Source organism: Bactrocera tryoni, chromosome 5, assembly GCF_016617805.1.
Source record: "Bactrocera tryoni isolate S06 chromosome 5, CSIRO_BtryS06_freeze2, whole genome shotgun sequence".
NCBI classification, from domain to species: Eukaryota; Metazoa; Arthropoda; class Insecta; order Diptera; family Tephritidae; genus Bactrocera; species Bactrocera tryoni.
The window spans coordinates 38,417,272-38,437,800 of record NC_052503.1 but is presented as its reverse complement, the minus strand read 5'-3'; the positions used below and the strand labels follow the sequence as shown (position 1 = coordinate 38,437,800).

The following is a 20,529-nucleotide window of genomic DNA, read 5'->3' as shown; positions in this document are numbered from 1 at the left end:
AAGGTGTTTCGAAATGAGAGTGTTTTATTGTGCTATGTAACGATTGTTATTCTTAATATGAAATCACTTTAGATGCGGCTACTAAAACTATGAATTTTAAGAAAGTTTATAGAGAGTACCGAAAACAGTCCGACAGCTTGAAATAGATAGAAGGTTCCTACCTACTATTTGAAAAATAGCAAATAAATAATAATCTAATAAAGATATCACACTGGTTTTAGACAACAAAGAGATTGAAACAGGTTGCCTCATGTTTTATATTTTGTGGTCAAACGCAATGTTCATATCAACTTATTGTTGTTGTACACCTATTGCAGAACTTCAGGAGAAGTCATAATACTTAAAAGGTCAATTCAAAGGCCTTATACATAGATGGCGCCCACTAAAAATAAATTAATATAATTTTTAGTCAGCCCTGACCTTTAAAAGGCGCTAGTATACATTTAATTGCTGTCGGATCCTTAGTTTGTGAATTATATCACTTTGAGTGAAGCAACTTATGTTATTGTGAAAAAAATCGATAAACGGAATTTCGCGGGTTAAAAAATCATTGAATTTTGAATGAAAAAAATGTTGTTGAAGCAAAAGCTTGGATTAATGACGAGTTTGTGAAAACTGTCCGAGGAAAATCAGCCAACGAAGATTGGTTAAGTTTAGACGAGGTGAAACGCATTGGGCGCCGAACATCAAAAAAGTCCAAAAAATAATTTTTAATGGAAATAATGTACCGCATCACATATCAAGGAAAACGATGGAAAAAATCCGTGATGTGAACTTCGAATTGCTGCCGCATCCAAATCAAACGAAAAATCGTATCACAACACGTAAGGATGGGCTGATTTCGGTTGCAACCGAATATTTTATACTTTTGCAACTTGCAAGAATCTAAGCCAGGTAAATACCTTAAGATATAAGACGTCAACCAGAGGATCAAAATCTAAACAATTGTATATACTACTGTGATCAAATTGAAAGGTGAATTTTGTCCATTTCATCTCCTTCAAAGTAATCCTCTCCCGCTGCAATACACTTATGCCAACGAATTTTCCAGTCATCATAGCACTCGGAAATATCCTCCGTCGTGATGGCCATCAGAGCTTTCTTCGATTCAGCTTTCATATCCTCAATTGAGCCAAAACGGTGTCCTCGGAGTGGTCATGTGAATTTGCTGACTATCTTCTGGCACGAAGGTAAATCAGGCAAATGCGGTGCTTGCGGCACGATATAAATTGAAAATATGGTAAAGTGATCACGAATAACCAATGCAGTATGGTGCATTATCGCACTTCTTTGTTAAATAAATTCAGACATAGTAAAAATCGAAGAATTCACTTTTATAGCTTCACAAAACGACGAGTATCTCAAATACTAATAAATAATTTGACGTGAAATTTAGCACAGATGTCACTAATAGTACTACCAACTTACAGAAATAAAATTCACCGATTCGAAAAACATGCGAAGTATAAATTAAAAATTGATCACAGGATGTTCGAAAAACTTTATATTAATTCTTTCTAAATTTCAATTATATATTTCGCACTTCTTTACTGTCTGCAAATGCGTCTCGTTTCCCTCCTCAACTTTCGGTATCTATTCCGTCCCGTACGTGTTGTGGTCGATCGTAACGTTGCGAGGTAGGCAGTCTGTTTTCTCTCCGCTACGACACGGCACAGCTGTACGTAAGGAGTTTGAAATGCCGTCCCACAGTTCTCTTATACCGAGTTGTTGACGAGTGCTCTCAGAGAGCAGGAGTGCAAGTCAAGTAGAAAATCGTTCGGCTGTCTGTTGTGATTGCAGCTTCTCGATGTCGAACCTCCCATGTGTTTATTGAAGTGCGTTTTTTGCTGCACAGAGGCGGGTGCGAATCTTGGAGACGTGTCTTCCGTCTATCACAACATGATCGATCTGGTTGGTGGGTTTTCGATCGGGAGACTGCCAGGTAGCTTGATGTATTTTCTTGTGCTGGAATCTAGTACTACAGATAACAATATTTCGGTCTCCGGCGATGTCGATCAGCCTCAAACCATTTGAGCATGTTTCATCGTGGAGGCTGAATTTACCGACCGTTGTGCCCAAAATACCTTCTTTGCCCACCATGGCGTTAAAGTCGACCTAGAGGTTCATACACCGATGTGAATGACAGTACTCGGCGACGGAGTCTCTCTCCCACTACGAATCCCACACCATATTTGTGCTCCTTAAAATGGCCACTATAGTAAATGCCAAAAGGACCTACTTGCCGCAGTCTTTGTCCCGTCCATCGCATTTCTTGGACAACGGTGATGTCAGCCTTCACTCTAACGAGGACATCAACCAGCTTGGCAACGGCACTTTCCCAATTAAGGGACCGGACATTCCAGGTGCATGTCCTCAAATGGTAATCCTTAATTCGTTTGCCATGGTCGTCAGCAAAAAGGGGGTCTATCATCCGAGGCTGGTTGTTATTTTTTTCATTGGGTGCGTTTTTTTACGTGACAGGAAGACCGGAAGTCGTGAGCTGATTGAGCCATATGTAAAAGAATCGTTTCTGGCCACTCCCAAGTGAATGGCGATCAGAGAACTTTCCTCACTTGCATAAACTTCTACACATGACTCCATCCTCCATTACATATCTCACACATTGCCCGATATTTTAAGTCAAAAGTCAACTACAGATACTGCGGTCCACATCTGGACTCATTAGGTGCTGGAAGGGTTTTAGCTGGACTTGGGCAATTTTTGATCATAACATGGCATACGCTAAAAGCATTATTTGTGCAGAGTTTAATTCTGTTATATTAATTACTTCTTGATTTGTACACGGGAAAGGAAAGAGTTATGAGGAATTTAAAATTGTATTAATTGAGAAGTGGGCGTGGTTGCAGTCCAATTTCACCCATTCTCACATTAACCCTATTCGAGGTCGCGTCCACCCCCACTTTTTCAAAGATTTTAGCCCACAAGTGCCCCTTGTAGTTTAACATCTTATATTCCTGTTTAGCTATGGTACTTTATAAGTAATAGTGTTTTTGGCGTGGAAGAGGTCCGATTGTGCCCATCTATGAACTCCGCCTTAGCTTTATGCCAAGGAACATATGTACCGAGCTTCATCAAAATGTCTTAATTTTTATTCAAGTTACAGCTTGCACGGACGGACAGACAGAATTATAGTCACTCAGATTTAAACTCTCCTATAATCATTTATACATGTATATATAACCCTATATTTAAACCGATTAGTTTTAGGCGATATGTACAGACATTAGGTGAACAAAACTATTATACTCTGTGGAAACAGGTTGCTGGAGTATAAAAAAAGTTTCGCTTTTGTTCACTTAACTTAAATTTATTAAAACGCGTAAAGTTTTCTTTAGCTTCGCTTGAATACGTTTTGATTTTTTCTACGAGTTTCTGAAACATACATATGTACCTACTTTATGTTTCTATGTATATATAAATACATGTTATATATGCGAAACATTTCTCCCTACACCTCTCCCTTGGAACTCGTTGCAATGAGTCTAAAAAGTTTGTAGAACTGTACAAAATGTGAATACCTACATTCATACACCGATTGAAGTAATGTTTGTTGTTTTTTGTTTGTATCTAACCACAACACGAGCTCTTTGAATTCTCAACCCTTATCAATTTTATTTTTGTTTCTAAAAGTTTTTAAAACGGCGCACCCATAATGCCTTTCCAACTAAACACGAACTTTTTCTGCAATGCGCGAAGTGAAATGAAGCGTTGTATTGAGCGTTTGAAAAGAATAAAAAGGAATTATAACTTGTGGTGATTTTTTTTCATAGACGCTTCTGACAGCGAGATGTTTTTGTAATTTTTTTAATTTTAACACAAATTGAGGTCTGTTTAATACTGATGCAAAAGAACCAAAACGAGATGGTCACCGTTCGCGATATTCGCAAGAAATTTTATTCACCGATGAAGCGAAATTTAATAAACAAAATTTTCACATTTTGAGTGATTATAATCCTCAAACCCACGCTTGTCTAATAATCCCAAGACACTTGACGCCTTGGGAGAGAATAATCGGCGATATATGGCCACAACTCTTGTAAAAAGTGATCGAAAAGTAGGTCTTACGTCTGGAGCTTATTCGAGGCAACCGCATCAGTTCCTTGCACAAGGTCCCTTTTACAACATAATGGCGAACCCAAATTTTATATATATAAATAAGTTAGGTTTTAGTCTGTTCGCTATAGCTGACTAAATCGTTGCATGAAATGAAAAATGGCTTGAACCACTTTGAAGGTAATCCAATGAAGATGTGACAAAGAATGTTATTTAACATTTAGCTAAGCTACAACACACCGATAAGCGCGGGTGTTATAGCATGAATAATAACAAAAACAACATTTTTTGGATGCGCAAGGGCACTGGCAGGACGTTTCTTGCAAATTGAATACTTGCTTAAATAGGACAATCAGGGAAGATAGCGATGGCAGTTACCTCGTCAGGAATTGCTGCAGCTCTTTTAGAGGATGGAAAAAACTGCTCATTCATCTTTAAACTTCCGTTATCAATAAATCTTGAACAACAGTCAATTTCTATCCGCAATAATGGACCTCTTGGTTAACTATTGCAAGACGCCTCATTGATTATGTGGAATGAATGCACCGTGAGTCATAAAGCACATATAGAGGCCATGGACAGAACATTTAAAGACCTTAGAAACTCCTTTGCTCTCATGAGCGGGATAACTTTCGTATTTGCTGGAGATTGCCGACAGCCTCTTCCTGTGATTAACGGAGGAATTTCAATTGAAAATATGAAATTACGGACGTATAGAAGAGCTCATCTTCATGGAATCCCTGATAGTGATTTTCCACAGCAACTGCTTAATGGGAAAGAAATTTTTCCAATTCTCCGGGCCAAATAGTCCATTGTTTAGAAATTTTAATAGATGTAGTATAACCTGACATCGATAATTTGCACTAAAAGGATTTTCATTGTTTGTATTCTAGAGCAATAGTGTCAGCCAGGAGTGATAGTGTCAACGAAATAAACGATCTAATTATTCAAAAATTTGCCGAAAAAATAAAAAAATACAAATCAATAGACGCAGTGACTAATGTCGAAGACGCAGTCTATTATCCCCAGGAGTTTTTAAATTCAATAAACTCTTCTGAACGGCCACCACATGAATTGGTTTTAAAAATTGAAATTCCAATTATACTTTTGAGAAATTTAAGTCCTTCAAGCACGTGCAACCAGACGAGGCTGCTTATTAAGGAATTGAAGGACAATTTAATTGTAGCAACCATTATCACCGACCAAGTAGCTAGTTAACTAGCTCATATACCGAGGAATCCGATGATCCCAAGTGATCTGCCAATCCCATTTAAACGGCTTCAATTTCCTGTGATAACATCTTTCGCTCTAATTATAAACAAGTACAAGACTTTCGAATTAGTAGGGATTGACCAACGAAAAGAATATTTTACTCATTTCCAACTGTATGTTTGTCGCAGGCCGGCGGTCCTGAGAATCAATATAAATTATAAATAAATAAATGAACATCAAATATCGTTTACAGGAAAGCTCTGATTCAATAAATAATTTTGCAGGAGCAGAGAAAGTAAAATATATAGTAAAGATCTTTTTACAAAAATTAAAAAATAATAATAATATAAAAAATATGCTTCCATGTTCGAATTTATATTTACTATTTTAATTCTTGCTATTGTTATTGTTTGTATTAAAGTTTGTGAAGTTAAAAAAGAGAATTCGCAAAATATTTTTGAAAATATCGAATGTTGTAGTGAACTAGGCGAAGTAGACTCTCGCGACCGTTGTCGTGAGGACGAGTCAAAAAGTCAACTTAACCTAATCCAACTTATCCCTGACTAATTTCAAAGCCATATTTAGCCTACACATAACTGTCATTTTTTCAAAACATTTCATATCATACAAGTAATTTTTTAACATCCACATAGCAAATGATCGCCTCTATCTTATCTTTGCTTTAACTATTCCTCTAAATTCTTATCTTATTTTAATAATCTCAATTTTCTGCAATTCTTCTGAATTTCAGGTAAGAGTGCGTTCAATGCGGCACGCCAGTAACTATAGAGACCGCAACTCTATCAAGACAAAAAATGTGCTATGGACAAAGGATATAGACTACACCGTGCCGCTTAAAAAGGTAAGACTACAAAAACAATTTAAAAACAAAGAAAACACATAAACTTCGGTTGCATCGAAGCTATAATGGCCTGCAACGATGCCGCAACTATACGCATAACTTAATCTGGACCGTCACTGGCCAAAGGTTCCCACTCATCGGAAAACATCTTATTTAGTTAAGCGATAAGATTCGCCGTTGCCAATGCGCAAATAATCATAAATCTTCCGCAGAACCTTCCGCCCGAAAACTCGTAAGGCCGATTCATCAGATGTTGTAATCGGTCATGTCTCTGCGCTATACAGGACCATACAGTATAACAGGAGATGATAGAATTCGTCTTTGTTCGTCGAGAGAGGACTTTACATATCAATAACCCAGCAGGTGTACACTCTTTTAGAAGATGGTATCTCCTCTATTCAGTTCGATTAATCTTCTCCAGCAGAAGATTGAAGAAGTCGCTCGATAAGAAGTCGCCTTTTCTGAAACCGCATTTGGTATCGAACGGTTCAGAGAGGTTCTTTCCGATACTGATGGGGCTTTTGGTATTGCTCAACGTCAGTTTAAATAGCCGTTTTGCGGGAATACCAAATTCAAACATCGCGGGATAAAGGCAGCTCCTTTTCGTGCTTTCAAAAGCAGCTTCAAAATCGACGAAGAGGTGGTGTGTGTCGACCCTCTTTTCACGTATATTTTCTAAGGTTCGGTGCGTGGTGCATATCTGGTAAGTGGTTTATTCTCCAGGCCTAAAGCCACACTGATAAGGTCTTATCAGTTTGTTGACGGTGGGCTTTAATCTTTTACACAATACGCTCGATAGAACCTAATAAGCGATGTCGAGGAGGCTTACCCCACAGTGGTTGAGGCAGATTGTAGGATCTCGCTTTTATTTGTAAATTGGGCAGAGCACACTTAAATTCCAATCGTCACGCATACTTTCGTCCGACCATGTACTATAAAGAAGCTGAGGCATGGTCCTTTACAGTTCTTTGCCGCGGTATTTGAATAGCTCCGTCGACAGTCCATCGGCCCCCGCAGCTTTGTTGTTCTTCAGACGGGTAATTGCTATTCGAACTTCTTCATGGTCGGGCAATGGAACGTTTGCTCCATCGTCATCGATTGGGGGAATCGGGTTTGCCTTCTCCTGGCGTTATGCTTTCACTGCTATTCAGCAATCTTGAGAAGTGTTAGAAGAGCATTCTCCGGTATTGAAGCTTTCTGTGGGTCACCCCATCTTTTCGTAGAATTTCCAAACATTACTCCTGTAGGCCTGTTTGTCACGAAATACCTGAACGTTGCATATATTATAATCACAACTGTGATTACGTACATTTCTCATGACATTGCCACATGTCTGCACATACGTTTTCTACGGCATACCAAACACGCAGCAACACGAGTGTATTAACTTGTACTACGTCATTAAAATTCCACAGCTTCCCACAAGTGAGATCACAGTAATAAAAGGTATGAAAATCCAATACATGAATAGGGTGAGCTCTTCATAAAATATATCGTATATCTAAAAGCTTCGAAAAGAGTAAAAACAATAAGAACCATTAACTTCGATTGCACCGTATAGCTTCGGTTCACCACAAAAACAAGAGGACGTTATAAGTTCTTGATTTCGATCTGAGAATTTTTTTTTTGGATATTCGAATGTTCGCCGAACATGTGAAGATATTCGGCAAAAGAAGTAATCCGTTCCGAATAAGTGCTTTAAACAATAACCCACTCCTAACTTCATGAAGATATCTCGCTAAATGAAAATGTTTTCCATACAAAGGCATATGTTTGATCGTTGAGTTTGTATGAAAGCTATATGCTATAGTTCTGCGATATCGGCAGCTCGACAAATCGGCATATTCTTGGAGGGAATTGCAAAATTTCATATAGATATCTTCAAAACTGAGGAGCCAGTACACATACATATATACAGACAGATGGGCGGACATGACTAAATTGCCTCAGCTCCTCACACGGATCATTAATATTTATATACCTTTTATAGGGTCTCCGAAGTTTCCTTCTGGGCGTTACAAACCTCATGGCAAACTTACACCCTGTTTAGGGTAAACAATTTTTTTTACCTGTTATTGAAATTGTTCTAGAAATACTGCCTTGCAGTCATATCTATTTCTCTGTATAGTTTTGTTTTCTGTTTTGGCTCACCCTAAAGAATATGTGTGAGCTATCGGTATTTACAATAATGTGATTCGCAGCAGACGGGTGAATACTACTTCTGATTCTTATTCGAATTGCTCGAGTTGCTTCTCCCCAGCAATGGCTTGCAGCATCTATTGTGGCATCCCACGTGTTGATGACATTTCCATTTTTTCTTGTTTATTGCAAACTTTCACAAAGGCAAAATTTTCCATGCCATTATACATTTTTGCAGTGTCTCACTGTTTCCTGTAAGGGTTGAAGGAAATGGGAAATTATTTGCCCGTGTTGTTGTTGCCTTGCCGCTTTAAAGAATTCCAACATGTAATTTGAATTTATTTGCCTTGGCCTTGTATTCTTCGCTTTCTCGCCTTACAATATGTAGCTCTAGTTCCAGTGCTTCGTTGTATATTTATAAATATATGTATAGTTGCAGACTGCCGACTGAAATATCTGATTCTGAAGAAAAAAATACTGTTTACACGCATTATAATTTGTTGCAAATATTCTAAGTTTGTGTTTGAAAGGGAGAGTCTTCTGCTTTTACACCACCTAGTCAACATTTTTGTTTTTATATTCTTATTCCTTTTTCTTAGAAACAGTTCACTAAAAGATATGTTGAATATAGCTCATTTATGCAAATGTGATAATTTCTACTGTGAGTGGGCTCTTATTTGATTCAACCACTCGAGCTGATCAGCCGGTCATACTATATATAGCAAGGTCTCTCCTCTTCACATAATAGATGGAGCCTACTCGGATTAGCTGCTGGATTATACCTGGTTAAATATGATAATCAATATACGCCTTAATGTACTCTATATAGTTAATGCAAGTAGGTCCATATTTCCAGTATGAACACAGCCTTGCAGTTATTATGTACAATAAACAAAGACGTGACCGATATATACTATACATATCGTCACCTAAAATGCAACACTACTTATCATCAAAAAATTCAAAATTGACCTTTTTATTGCTTACGATTTACTAAATCTTATTTTATACATTTTGAAAAGCGTCCACTATCATACATAACCAATATATATTAATTTTATAACCAAAACCAAAAATTTTATATCAATATTAGTGGTTTCTGTTATATAGTGTTCCTTCGCCTGGCCAACTTATGAAAAGTGATGTTACCTTTTTTCCATTTTAGGTGACGATGTACATTGTACTGCAAAAATTTCGTTTTATACTCTCAAGGGTTTTCATATACCCATACGATCTCTTGTTTTACTATCTGCCCATGTACCTAGCATTTATATAATTTAGCTACACGAGACCCCATATTCCAGCAATTCGGTCTTACACCAGTAGAAATCCATGTAAACTGTTTTCAATAAAGTATTATGTAAAGTAAAAAGAACTCCATTATTTTTCCAATAGCTAGTTTTAGGAGTCTACATCTTTCGTTATATAAGTGCGATCGTATTGTTTATACGGTGTTAGAAAGATAAGATGTCATACTAAACAAATTTTTTCAGAAAAATTTGTGATTGCTTGGCTCACTATTGCTGGGCCACCCGTCAAAAATGGAGACCAGCAAAGAGAAAATGCGGCATATTATGCAGTTTTTCTTCGGTCAGATAAGCAGAAAACACAAACCCTGTGCCGGAAAATGTGAATAGCCTTTAGGGCTCTTATACTATCGTAGTCAATCATGCGCAATTTTGACTATGTCGATTATTTTCGCAGAGAAGCTTAGAATAGCTTTTGACGAAAATAAGAATGAAAGCAAGGAATCATCTAGCCCATTGCCAAAAATACCGTTTAAAAGCATATATGTTAGGCTGCATGTAAGAGAAGCTCGATGTATGTGCGCCGCACGAGTTAACGCAAAAAACCTCATGGTTCGACTTTCTAGCTGCGAATCGCTGGCAAAGCGCAACAAAATCGATTTATTTCTGAAATGGCCGGTTACCCGTAATGAAAAATATGTCACTTACTATAATTTCAAGCTGAAACAATAGTTTTGCTTTGTATTTGGAGGGGTTGTCAGGAAATAATCTAGTGTGAACTGCAGCCCTACAGCCAAGCTCTTAATTCAGCACCTTTAAACTCTTAATTGTACTGTGAACAACTGGACCATTTGAAGTAAACAATCGTCCAGAAGTGAACAGTTCACACACACCAATAGGGGCTCACCAGAAGCTTTGGGAGCTTCATTGGTATAATTTTCTGTATCCACTTTATAATTTTGACTCTGCTTCAAGGAATTTCTAACTGCTTTTGACCATGGCAAATATATCTGCTTGGAAAAAATGCGTCTCAGGAGAAGCGTATGAAAATTGATTGTTCCAGTTATTGCCAAAAGAGACGAGTGTTGCTATGAGAGGAGTTTTAATTACAATGCTATGTAATAGTGATATCAGTAAGCGGCAATGTTCTTAAAGACATAAGAGATTGTGGTAGTCTGGTTGACGTTTCGCACGTAAGGTATTTTCTTAGGATTCTTGCAAGTTGCAAGAGTAAAAATTGTTTTGTTGCATTTGAACTTAGTCCTTCCTTACTTGTTTTAAAATATTTTTATTTTTAAACCTAAATCACCTTTTACTCTTCGTCGAGATCCAAGGTAGCAAGGAGGCTATGATTCACTTCGTGAAAACTCTGCTCCAACGTCTGCTGTTCTACTAGCAACTGGCGCCCCTTAACTCACTCGCTATAACAAGCTCAACAAAGCTTTTTTCAGCAGACTTTAAAACCTTTGCTTTCGCGAAACCATAAAGTATATAGGCCAGTAAGATCCAAACTCAATAACTTAACACATTATCAGTCAAGATCAAAACCAACGCTTTGTTGGCATAACCTAAAACGGTTTAGAAATCCAACTCCCTTAGCACTTTCTGTGAATTACACTCATATTTATATGAACAAACATTCATAATAGCGCATTAGAAATCTTAACTGAAGTAGTTTCTTGGAAAGTAGCTACTTAAGTTTTACCTAATTTCGGTTGTCTTTTGTTGGCAAAAAAACAAGAAACTCAATATCGATTGCTAAATGTGTATATTCAAGAATATCGACTTTATACCTAAACATAAGAAGGTGGAATTCTTCCAAATGCACTGCCGTTATAGCTTTATATGTAATTCAGTATGAAAACATTTTCACACGATCTGTTTCTGTGAGTGGTGCAAGCCTAAAAAGCAGCGTTCGTTAGGGCAGAGGTACGCAATTAAATTCTGTGTGAAACTCGGGAAATCTGCAACAGAGACGTTTTATATGATCAAGCAGGCTCTCCCAGATGTTGCTTTAGCTAGAAGTAATGTGTTTCGGTGGCACCAGGCCTGTTTGGAGGGCCGGGAAGAGGTCGCTGATGGAGACCATGCTGGGAGACCTGCGACTTCGACAAACACCGACAATGTAACTCGTGTGCGCAAAGTATTGAACTCAGATCGTCGACTAAGTATTCGCTTAATTGCCCACATGTTAAATTTATCATAATCTGCGCTTCATGACTTTATGACGGAGGCACGACGGCAAGGTGCGCGCGAAGATGGTCCCAAAAGTGGTCACTGACGACCAGAAATTGCGGCGAGTGGAAGTGTGCCAACAAAATTTGAACATGTATGAAAGTGAACTCCAATTTTATGGCCACCATCACGGAATATTTTTTTTTTGTATCCTTGCCTTAAAAGGTCGATGAAAGGCAAGCATTTTTGGATGATAGAGGGGATCGAAGCAGCATGCACCTCGGCTCTCATGCCTATTCCGGAGAATGCCTTCCGTGACCCCTTCAGTGCTTGGAAATCGTGTTGGCAGCGCTAGATCGGCGCGGAAGGAGCTTATTTTGAAAGTGTTTAAAGAATTATAATGATTGGTTCAATAAATTTTTTAAATTGACTCAGTACTACTACTTTCCGGACAAACTCTGAATGTCATTTCAGCTAAAAGAGGGCGGTGCAACGCTCATCGTCTAATTTTGATCCCGAAATAAAGCCTTCCCATACAATCTCGGGGGGTAAAATTTAATGTTTCTGGCGAATTTAGTTTAAGCTGGGGTTCTTATAGTTTGGTTTGGTTTGGTTTGGAGAAACGACTGGCCACGCCCACTTTTTAAAATTTGTAGACCACAGGTGCTTCTTGCTAGTGCGATTCTATGTGTCAAATTAGTTCCATACCTTAATTTTGGGCTTATTTATGGTAAGCAAATAGAACGATATGCAAATCTCTAAAACACCGTTTTGAATTTACTCAATTCTGTTAATCGAATAAGCATGGGAAGAATGTATTTCAAGAGAGAACCTACAAAAGTCAGGTTGGTTCAAAACAAATGACCACAATTCAGTTTGTTTGTGACGGAATCGTGACCATAGCAGACCATCGATGGGCCAATTGTAAGTTTCATAGTGTTAGATGATTTTGCAAGCAAGCAATCACTACACTCTCAGTAGGTAACTCGAATAATATAATTTGGATACCCAGTCATATAGCAACAGAAGGAATCGAAAAGACAGACGAGTTTGCCCGCTCCAGGCAGCTAAAACACAATTCACTTAAGCAGCCCCAGACCATTCAGCTTCTTCAGTTGTTTGAAGCAAAGGACCCTAGAAAAACACATCAGGTCTTGGAACACAAGCAAAACAGAATATACCACAAACTCACTTTAGAAATGTTTTGATATTGCACTGACCAAGAAGCTTATATTTATCGGCAAAAGGGAATTTAGTAATATTGTAGAGATCATCACAGGGTACATACCCTTAAGATTTTACCTTCAGAAAATTGGAAAAGTATATTCCACGGTAGACAGAGAATGGAGTATTATCTATACAAATGGCAAGCTTTCAGCCGGATAAAACGGGGTATTTTCCACGGTTTCCAATGCTTCAACTTAAGAGAAAATCTGGCTTTTACCAAATCTGCCGAGTTGCTAAGCGATTTGGGTACCAGCCGGGTGCACAATGGGCATAATGATGGTGTTAGTACGGCTGCTTGTAGTCTGGTGCTCATACACCTCCCTTTTCAACCAACCAACCTTGTAGTCTGGTGCTCATACACCTCCCTTTTCAACCAACCAACCAAAACAATAATCCAAAGAAATAACTTTCTTAAATTCGACCTTTCGGAAAGCATACGTAAACCTTCAAAATTTGAGATGAAAAAAGCTTTGAGATAACGGCAATATTTTAACTGGTCGCTTTTGATCATCAGGGCATGCACAAATTAATATCAAAGCCACATTAATATTTAAATTAAGGTTAATATATCGGCAGTTATCGACATTCATGGGTTAAACTTTAGACTCTCCAACATCGCATATATTTTGTAGCTGCTCTATTTATAAGCGTTTCATTTTGGTGGGCAACAGCTCAATAGGTAGTCAGGTTTCTCGTTTTAGCACTATTGTTTACTTAAAGGCAATTGAAAACGTGATATATGCGCTGAACCAAGGATCTCAATAACCCCATTCTCATTATTAATTTATACTCATAATAGCACTATATAATATTTCAAACTGCAAATTAGCTGCAACTCAACTCGCGCCCTCTAGCTTCCGGCGTGTAATTTGATTAATTAATTTACTCTTCTTTCGCTTATAACTTAGGCCAGCAACGAACAGTTTATTTACTTTAAATTTGGGTCGCTAACTTTGTAAACATTTATATACATACCAGCGCGGAGAGAAAGCGAAATTCTTCTTGTGTCATGTTCATTTAATAAAATTTGCAAAACAAACTTTTCGCTTCATAACTTTGCCTGCTGGAATGCAGTGTAGGAAGGCAAGAGAAGGCAAGAATGAGCCTAAACGAAGGAAATAAGTTATTTCTCACGCAAATGTTCAATGAGCTGTCGCTTTTTTGCATTATCCATTTGTATAATACTTATTCACATAATGTGTCTGCATAGCCAACAGAAGGATTTCATTTCGACTCAACAACAACAACAGAAGCAATTTGTTTGCACTTACTAGTGTTCGAAGCGTTTTCTTTGCCTTTTTTCTTGCTGGTTTTCAATAACTTTTCTCTATTTTTTTCTTACTATTGTAGGATACGCTGGACAGCAAGCTAAAGTATAGCACGAACGTTGTAGTTGTTGTGGACAATGGCGGCATCAATGGGCGACCCAAAGTTTTCACAGAAAACGAAGCCGAGGCAACATTGATGAGCAAGAATAACGAGACATGTATATAAAGACAGCTGGTGGATGCAACAAGGAGGCAGCTAACATAAAATAAGCGATCGAGTGGTTTGAGTTGCATGTAGATACGTATGTGGTAGTGTGAAGTGCGTTTGCAGGACAGCGAGTTTAAGCCAAAACCAAATGCACACTCACAAACCAATGCTTTGGCGCTGTGAATGGGCATTACAAACTAAGTCAATATGTGTGTGTATGTATGTATATATATTTTGTATATATCACATTTGTTATTATACTAAAAGGAATAACAGTTTTTCCACTATTTATGAGTTACAATTAGTTAGTTTATGCAACGAGTACTGAGTGTAAACAAACACTGTGAAGATATTTGTCTATATGTAAGAAATTTGATAATAGCTACTGTCAGTGTATATTGGCAACGAATTTAAGAAATTTATTTATATTCGCCTCAGCCGCAAAGCATGCAATTAGTTTATTCGTTCATAAGTTAGTAAATAGTTGATGCAATTTTTGCGGTGCCAACAAACCCACACCCCGCGTGTGGAAGTCAGAGTGCGATGTAATTAATAAAAGAAAATATATAAATTTGTATTTGTAATCAATGTGAAATAATTTATTTATTTTTTTTTGAGTTATGAAATAATTTTCTTTGCACTCTTGTTGAGCACAAATATTTGAGCTTTCCGCCATTAAGTGCAATGAAATATTGTGCAATATTTAAGTGCTAAGGTTGCTACAAAAGAATATTCCCAAGTCATGCGAAAGTTTATGACGAAATGTGTACTCTTGATAAAGAGAAGTAAACGCGAACGTTTATAGATAATTCTGATTTGTTTACTGACACCAACTCCAACCCAAAATCTCATGTTTGAGAACTCACCAAGAAACTCTTATTTTTGCTTTTACAACAGTGTTGTTTTTATAATACAAGTAGTATTAATACATTGTAGTATCCTATCCCCTGAATAGTAATATACGTAACTATAAAATTTATCATAACCTCAAATTTTATTTAAGGTAATTTTTTTGCAAATTATTCTGTCTATGACTATATTCGTGCGTGTTTATTCAAGCTTTAAACATGATGAACTTTTAATTTCGGTTCAACCGAAGCTGTAATACCCTTAACAGATACGAAAAACTCCACCAGCAGCATGGCTTCCGAAAAGTACACAGTACCACCACAACACTTAGCGTCATAAATGCGCTGATATTCCGTGGCATTATATAAGTTCAAATGTAAACGGATATCTCTCCGACCTTTCTCGCTTGCTCTCTGCACGGAACTGAACACTCCCCCTAATAAATCCACAGCAATCATATTTACAAACTGAACAAAAGAGTACACAAATTCGACCATAACATTGCAGTCGATGACGTCAAGATTCCGACTGTCAATAATTCTAAAGTTTTGGGTGTGACTTTTGACAGTCTGTGTTCCTTCACTCCCCATACGACCGCGATTATTGCGGAAGTACAGAACCGCAATAAAATCCTCAAGTCGCTAGTGAGGCCCGTATGCTCCCAGTTGAGGAGCATAATAACCGCCTGTTCAGGCTTTTGCAGAAATCACCCTTGCAGTCACCTGCTTGGAGCAGAACCACCTCCTAAGAGCATCAAGAGGTTTTTCCTCAACTACGCAAGAAACTTCCGACGAGCAGTGTCCACCATTCGCATTGAAGCCATCAACACCTTCACCGACTTCCTTCCAGTGAATGGCGTACTCAGAGTCAAACCACCACCCAATACAGCCAAAAAGAAACGAAGGTGATCTTTGCGCAGCTTCGTTCTGGATACTGTAGCAGGTTAAACTAATACATATCAAGAATAGAACCCAACATATCCAATATATGTATGTCCTGCGTGCAAGGAGTCTTCGCATGATATTGTCCACCTCATTGCATGCCCCACCCCCGCACTCATCTGACACCCCTCTCCATTTGGTCCGACCTCGCCCACTCCTCGACAATTTAGCTAATCCTTACCATCGTAACGGGGACTAGGTACTTGCTATAACAACAACAACAACAGCAACAACAAAAATCCATAAAAGAACTCAAAAACTCAGGGTCTAGTTCGCGAATACACTGACAGACAGAGGAACATGGTTAAATCGGCTGAACTTGTCGGCGTAGTCAGTGAGGGTGCTCTGTATCGATCAAACCAAATTGGAGTCAGAAGTTCTGGGCTATCAGAGAAGTGAGACGCATCTTCTTAGCTGCTGTTTTCCAAACAGTTTTCAACCAAACTTAAACACGAGGTCGATCATTCTCACGTTGAAAAAATATTACCTCGAGTCTAGTCACAAATTCCAGGTGCTTTTCGGCAACCGCTCGATTCAATTTGATGATTTGCTGTCAGTAACCTTCCTTATTCCGCGGTATCACCCGGTTTTAGATGCTCATAATAACTTTCATTCAAGCAGCAATGCTGATGAGCAAAATTGTCTTTCAAAATTTTTGGCATCAATACATACATATGATGCCGATTTTCTTGCTTTTCTATGTATCCGGTTGCTTTTAAAGATTTTAAAATGGCTGCTTAAGTAACCCCAAAGATACGGGCTTGCAGCTCGTGTTTGACAACAGTTTGCATAGTATGATTATGCTGCGTTCCTTATCTTCAACCTTTTTTTGTCGTTCAGAATGATCTTCGCCTACCAAACCAAAAACTCCTCCGAATTTAAATCGTGCAAACGAATTTTAGCAGGTTCGGTCTATTAGCGTAGATTCACCTAGAACTTCCACCCGAAAACAATGACTTTCGGAAATTATTGTTACTTAAGCTTCAAGTGACTGACATATTCGTATACTAAAAAGGAGCATTGACGGACAACAACATTTTGTGTAGTTTACGTAGGTACCTCCTGTTGACAGCCTTACCCCACGGTGCTTAAAAGCACAACGGATGAAATCAATGCGCTGATCAGCGCCCTGAAAATGCCCAGCAATTTTCAGTGCCAATTTTTCGTGTGGAATGTGCACACTAACCACCTTGGAAGGGTTCGAGGCCATTCTAAAACCCCTGCCGTGTTTTGGGCCCAACACCCGGTTGCAATACAACTCCACATTCAACTGACAAAGTGTCAGTTCTACCCATATTTGAGTTTTAATCAAAACCACAATGATACTCCTCGAGGGGCCAGTCCGCATGAGTAGGTTGTAGCGAATTTTGTGTTCTCCTGCTTCCCATGGTATCAGAATTAAGTCTGCGGTCAGCTTTCGTAGCCGGAACTACTACCAGTTGAGTCTACATACTGCTCTGGGCTAATGACCAGGGATTGGATCCTATACACACATCACATACACACACCATTCACACAAAAACTTACCTTAATTCCCAGTTAAAGTATTTCGCCGCCTAAACAATTCACGCTCATACGACCCTAACAGTTCGGCATTCCCACTAGTGGGGATAACACCGCTAATATCTAAGTGTCCGTCAGTTCAGCTGATCCCCGTACCCCCAAGATACCTAATGTCTGCGTAAATCGGGATCTTCAGGCTGTACCCCACACAAACACCCCGAACTATCAGGTAGGTGCCCCTGAGGCAAAAATGCATTTAGAGGTCCTTGCACAAAAAAGACAGACTGTAACAGAATCGTTAGGACTATTCTCGCATCCTGCATAGACCCGTCGAAGCAGTGCAACATACAGGCGAACATGCAAGCATGATACAACGTTGCATCGAGGAAGTTTTTGGCGGCCCGAGACCGTCATCGCTGTTTTCAATCTTATCGCAGTTCTATAAGTGGTAAAGCCACATACAAGCCACAATATATTGTGCGATTAGCACAACGTCCGAGGCCTAATAACTCCGCAAAATGCGTCGTACTATACCCAAGACCGGCGGCATGCGCTCCTTTAGTAAAAAAAATCCTTTCACACCTGACCAGCACCAGATATTTGACTTGCACAACATACCTGATATCGACTGCATTCACCCGGGCAATTGGTGGACGAACCGGAGAAGCTGAAGTCCATGTAAACACGAAGGGTCGGTGGCTTGTCAACGCATGTTCGGAATATTGAAACAATGGTACAATAATCATGTTACGCCATCTCTTGCCAAACCGTACGAATACGTATAGCTATAGAAACACAATAAGTTGAAATTTATCTTAATTGCTTCTACGAAATCTCTACATATAACCCTCTTTTTACGTTCTTGCAATTTGCACGAATATCTGTTGTGCCATTAAGCCCGTTTGCCACCTTTAGTCTTATTTTATAAAGTTCGCACTTGGAACATCTTGATCAAGATTCTTTAAGCGCTGTAAATAATCTTCAAAATTGTATGTTAAATAAGCTTATTGAATATTAGCGCATTTTTGGCTGACGTATTATTTACTGTTATGGACTAAACGCATAAATATTTGTTGCACTTTCTTCTAAATATAGTTATAAAACCATCTTTCTGTGAGCTATAAATGCATATATGCGTGTGTATATGTTTATAGTTATATATTATAAAGTCATGAAGATCTTGTATTATTATGGAACCATGTAAAATATACTCTGTATCGTATACTCGAGTTAATAGCAAAAAAGGTTTGGCACCGTTTATTTATACTTTTACTCAAGAGCATATATGTATAATACATACGTATGTATATACTATGTACATAGATCGATTTTTAACCAGCAGCTTTAAATTAACTTAACCTTAAACGAATTTACACGTCTCTGTGCGTAGTTATATGTAATATATGTGTGTAGGTATAAATAAATGCATATATACACACTAATGAGCACAAGCTAAACGCATCGAACCGGTTTCATTGTAAGCGTATTTATGTAAGGAGGATATTGCAAAAATTCTCGAGAACTATTGTCAATATTTTGTATATAAACGACAAGAAGATAAAATTTGCGGAATACAGTACGCTTGCTAATATATTTTAAAAATTTTCTGATAAAAAAAATGTAAATAGGAAACTTGTTGTCAACACACTTCGTGCAAAAGCGCTTGGCAAGCCTTGGCAAGGCAACTATTTGTTATAGTGTACTCCTACATTTTAAGCAACATATAACTGTAAATAAGTATATAGAAAATTGTAGATTTAACGTGAACGCATGGCAAAAATGTTATGAGATGAATTTGTTAGGATTGAATGCGGAATGTTGCGTATACGCCGCGTACAAGACTCGTTTTTCTCAAAAATTTTAATTGGAGCAGTTGTTGATTAGAATATAAATATTATAATTGTCAATTTGAAAACTAAAAAAATATACACACGGGCTACTTTGAGTTTAGCGTTGCTTGGCCAACTGTCAGCCCAGCAATCGTGCGCAGTGAGTGCATGTTACGTATACGCCGTGTAAACACAAGGGTTATTTAACAAGACTTATTTCCATTATTTATAAACAAAATTATTTAGAAAAAAACTTATTTTTTTTTAATTCAAGTAGCTTGCAACTCCTTGTAGGCGTTGTATTTGTTAAATATACAAAATTTTGCTATTTTTCGAAAATAATGTAAGCACGATCTCTTTGAATTATAACAGCGATTAAGAAAATATTAATAGCGTTAAGGATATATTTTATTTATATTATATAAAACTTTGTTGTTACTACTATTATATTGTAATATATATGTATATTTGATATTAATTATAATAATAGTATTATAAATTTTTAATAGGTTTAAAGCATTTTCATAGTCTGCATTTATTTGTTGCAACAAACATTTGACTACAGCTTAAGCGAACTGTATGCTATTGTGATTGCATGTGATTAAATAATGTTGTTGAATTACATCAGCAAACTTGCATAAGCGTTTATTAAATCACTAGTAGAAATTTTGATAACTTCAAACAGTTATTGGCAGCAAGTTAAATAATAAATAAAATTGTGTACATGTATAAATCCATTGAATTCAACAGCTTAAGTTGTAAACGAGAAGTATTACTATTTTTAAGTACTTGAAACTTTAAATAAAATCGAACTATATAAAACATTGAAATTTACTGTACTAGTTTCATTTAAAGTAAAATTCGAAGAAGTGATAGGTGAAAGCCTTGTTGGCATACATTGTGAAAAAAGTACCCAGAAATTGTAAGTAAAGCGCAAAATATTTAATTATTCATTAATATTAATTTTGTCGCCTTCAAAGTAATCCCTACCAGAT

General features: G+C 37.7%; 1 protein-coding gene across 1 annotated transcript in view; it reads left to right on the top strand.

Annotated features, from left to right (window-relative positions):
- LOC120778081 (neuropeptides capa receptor-like) overlaps positions 1 to 14,984 on the top strand; it is a 65,972-nt gene extending 50,988 nt beyond the window's left edge. The window contains exons 9-10 of the mRNA XM_040109778.1: positions 6,038 to 6,148; positions 14,287 to 14,984. Coding sequence (XP_039965712.1) covers positions 6,038 to 6,148; positions 14,287 to 14,430 — 255 coding nt within the window. The 3' untranslated portion in view covers positions 14,431 to 14,984. The remainder of the gene's footprint in view (positions 1 to 6,037; positions 6,149 to 14,286) is intronic.
- Positions 14,985 to 20,529: the final 5,545 nt, after the last annotated feature.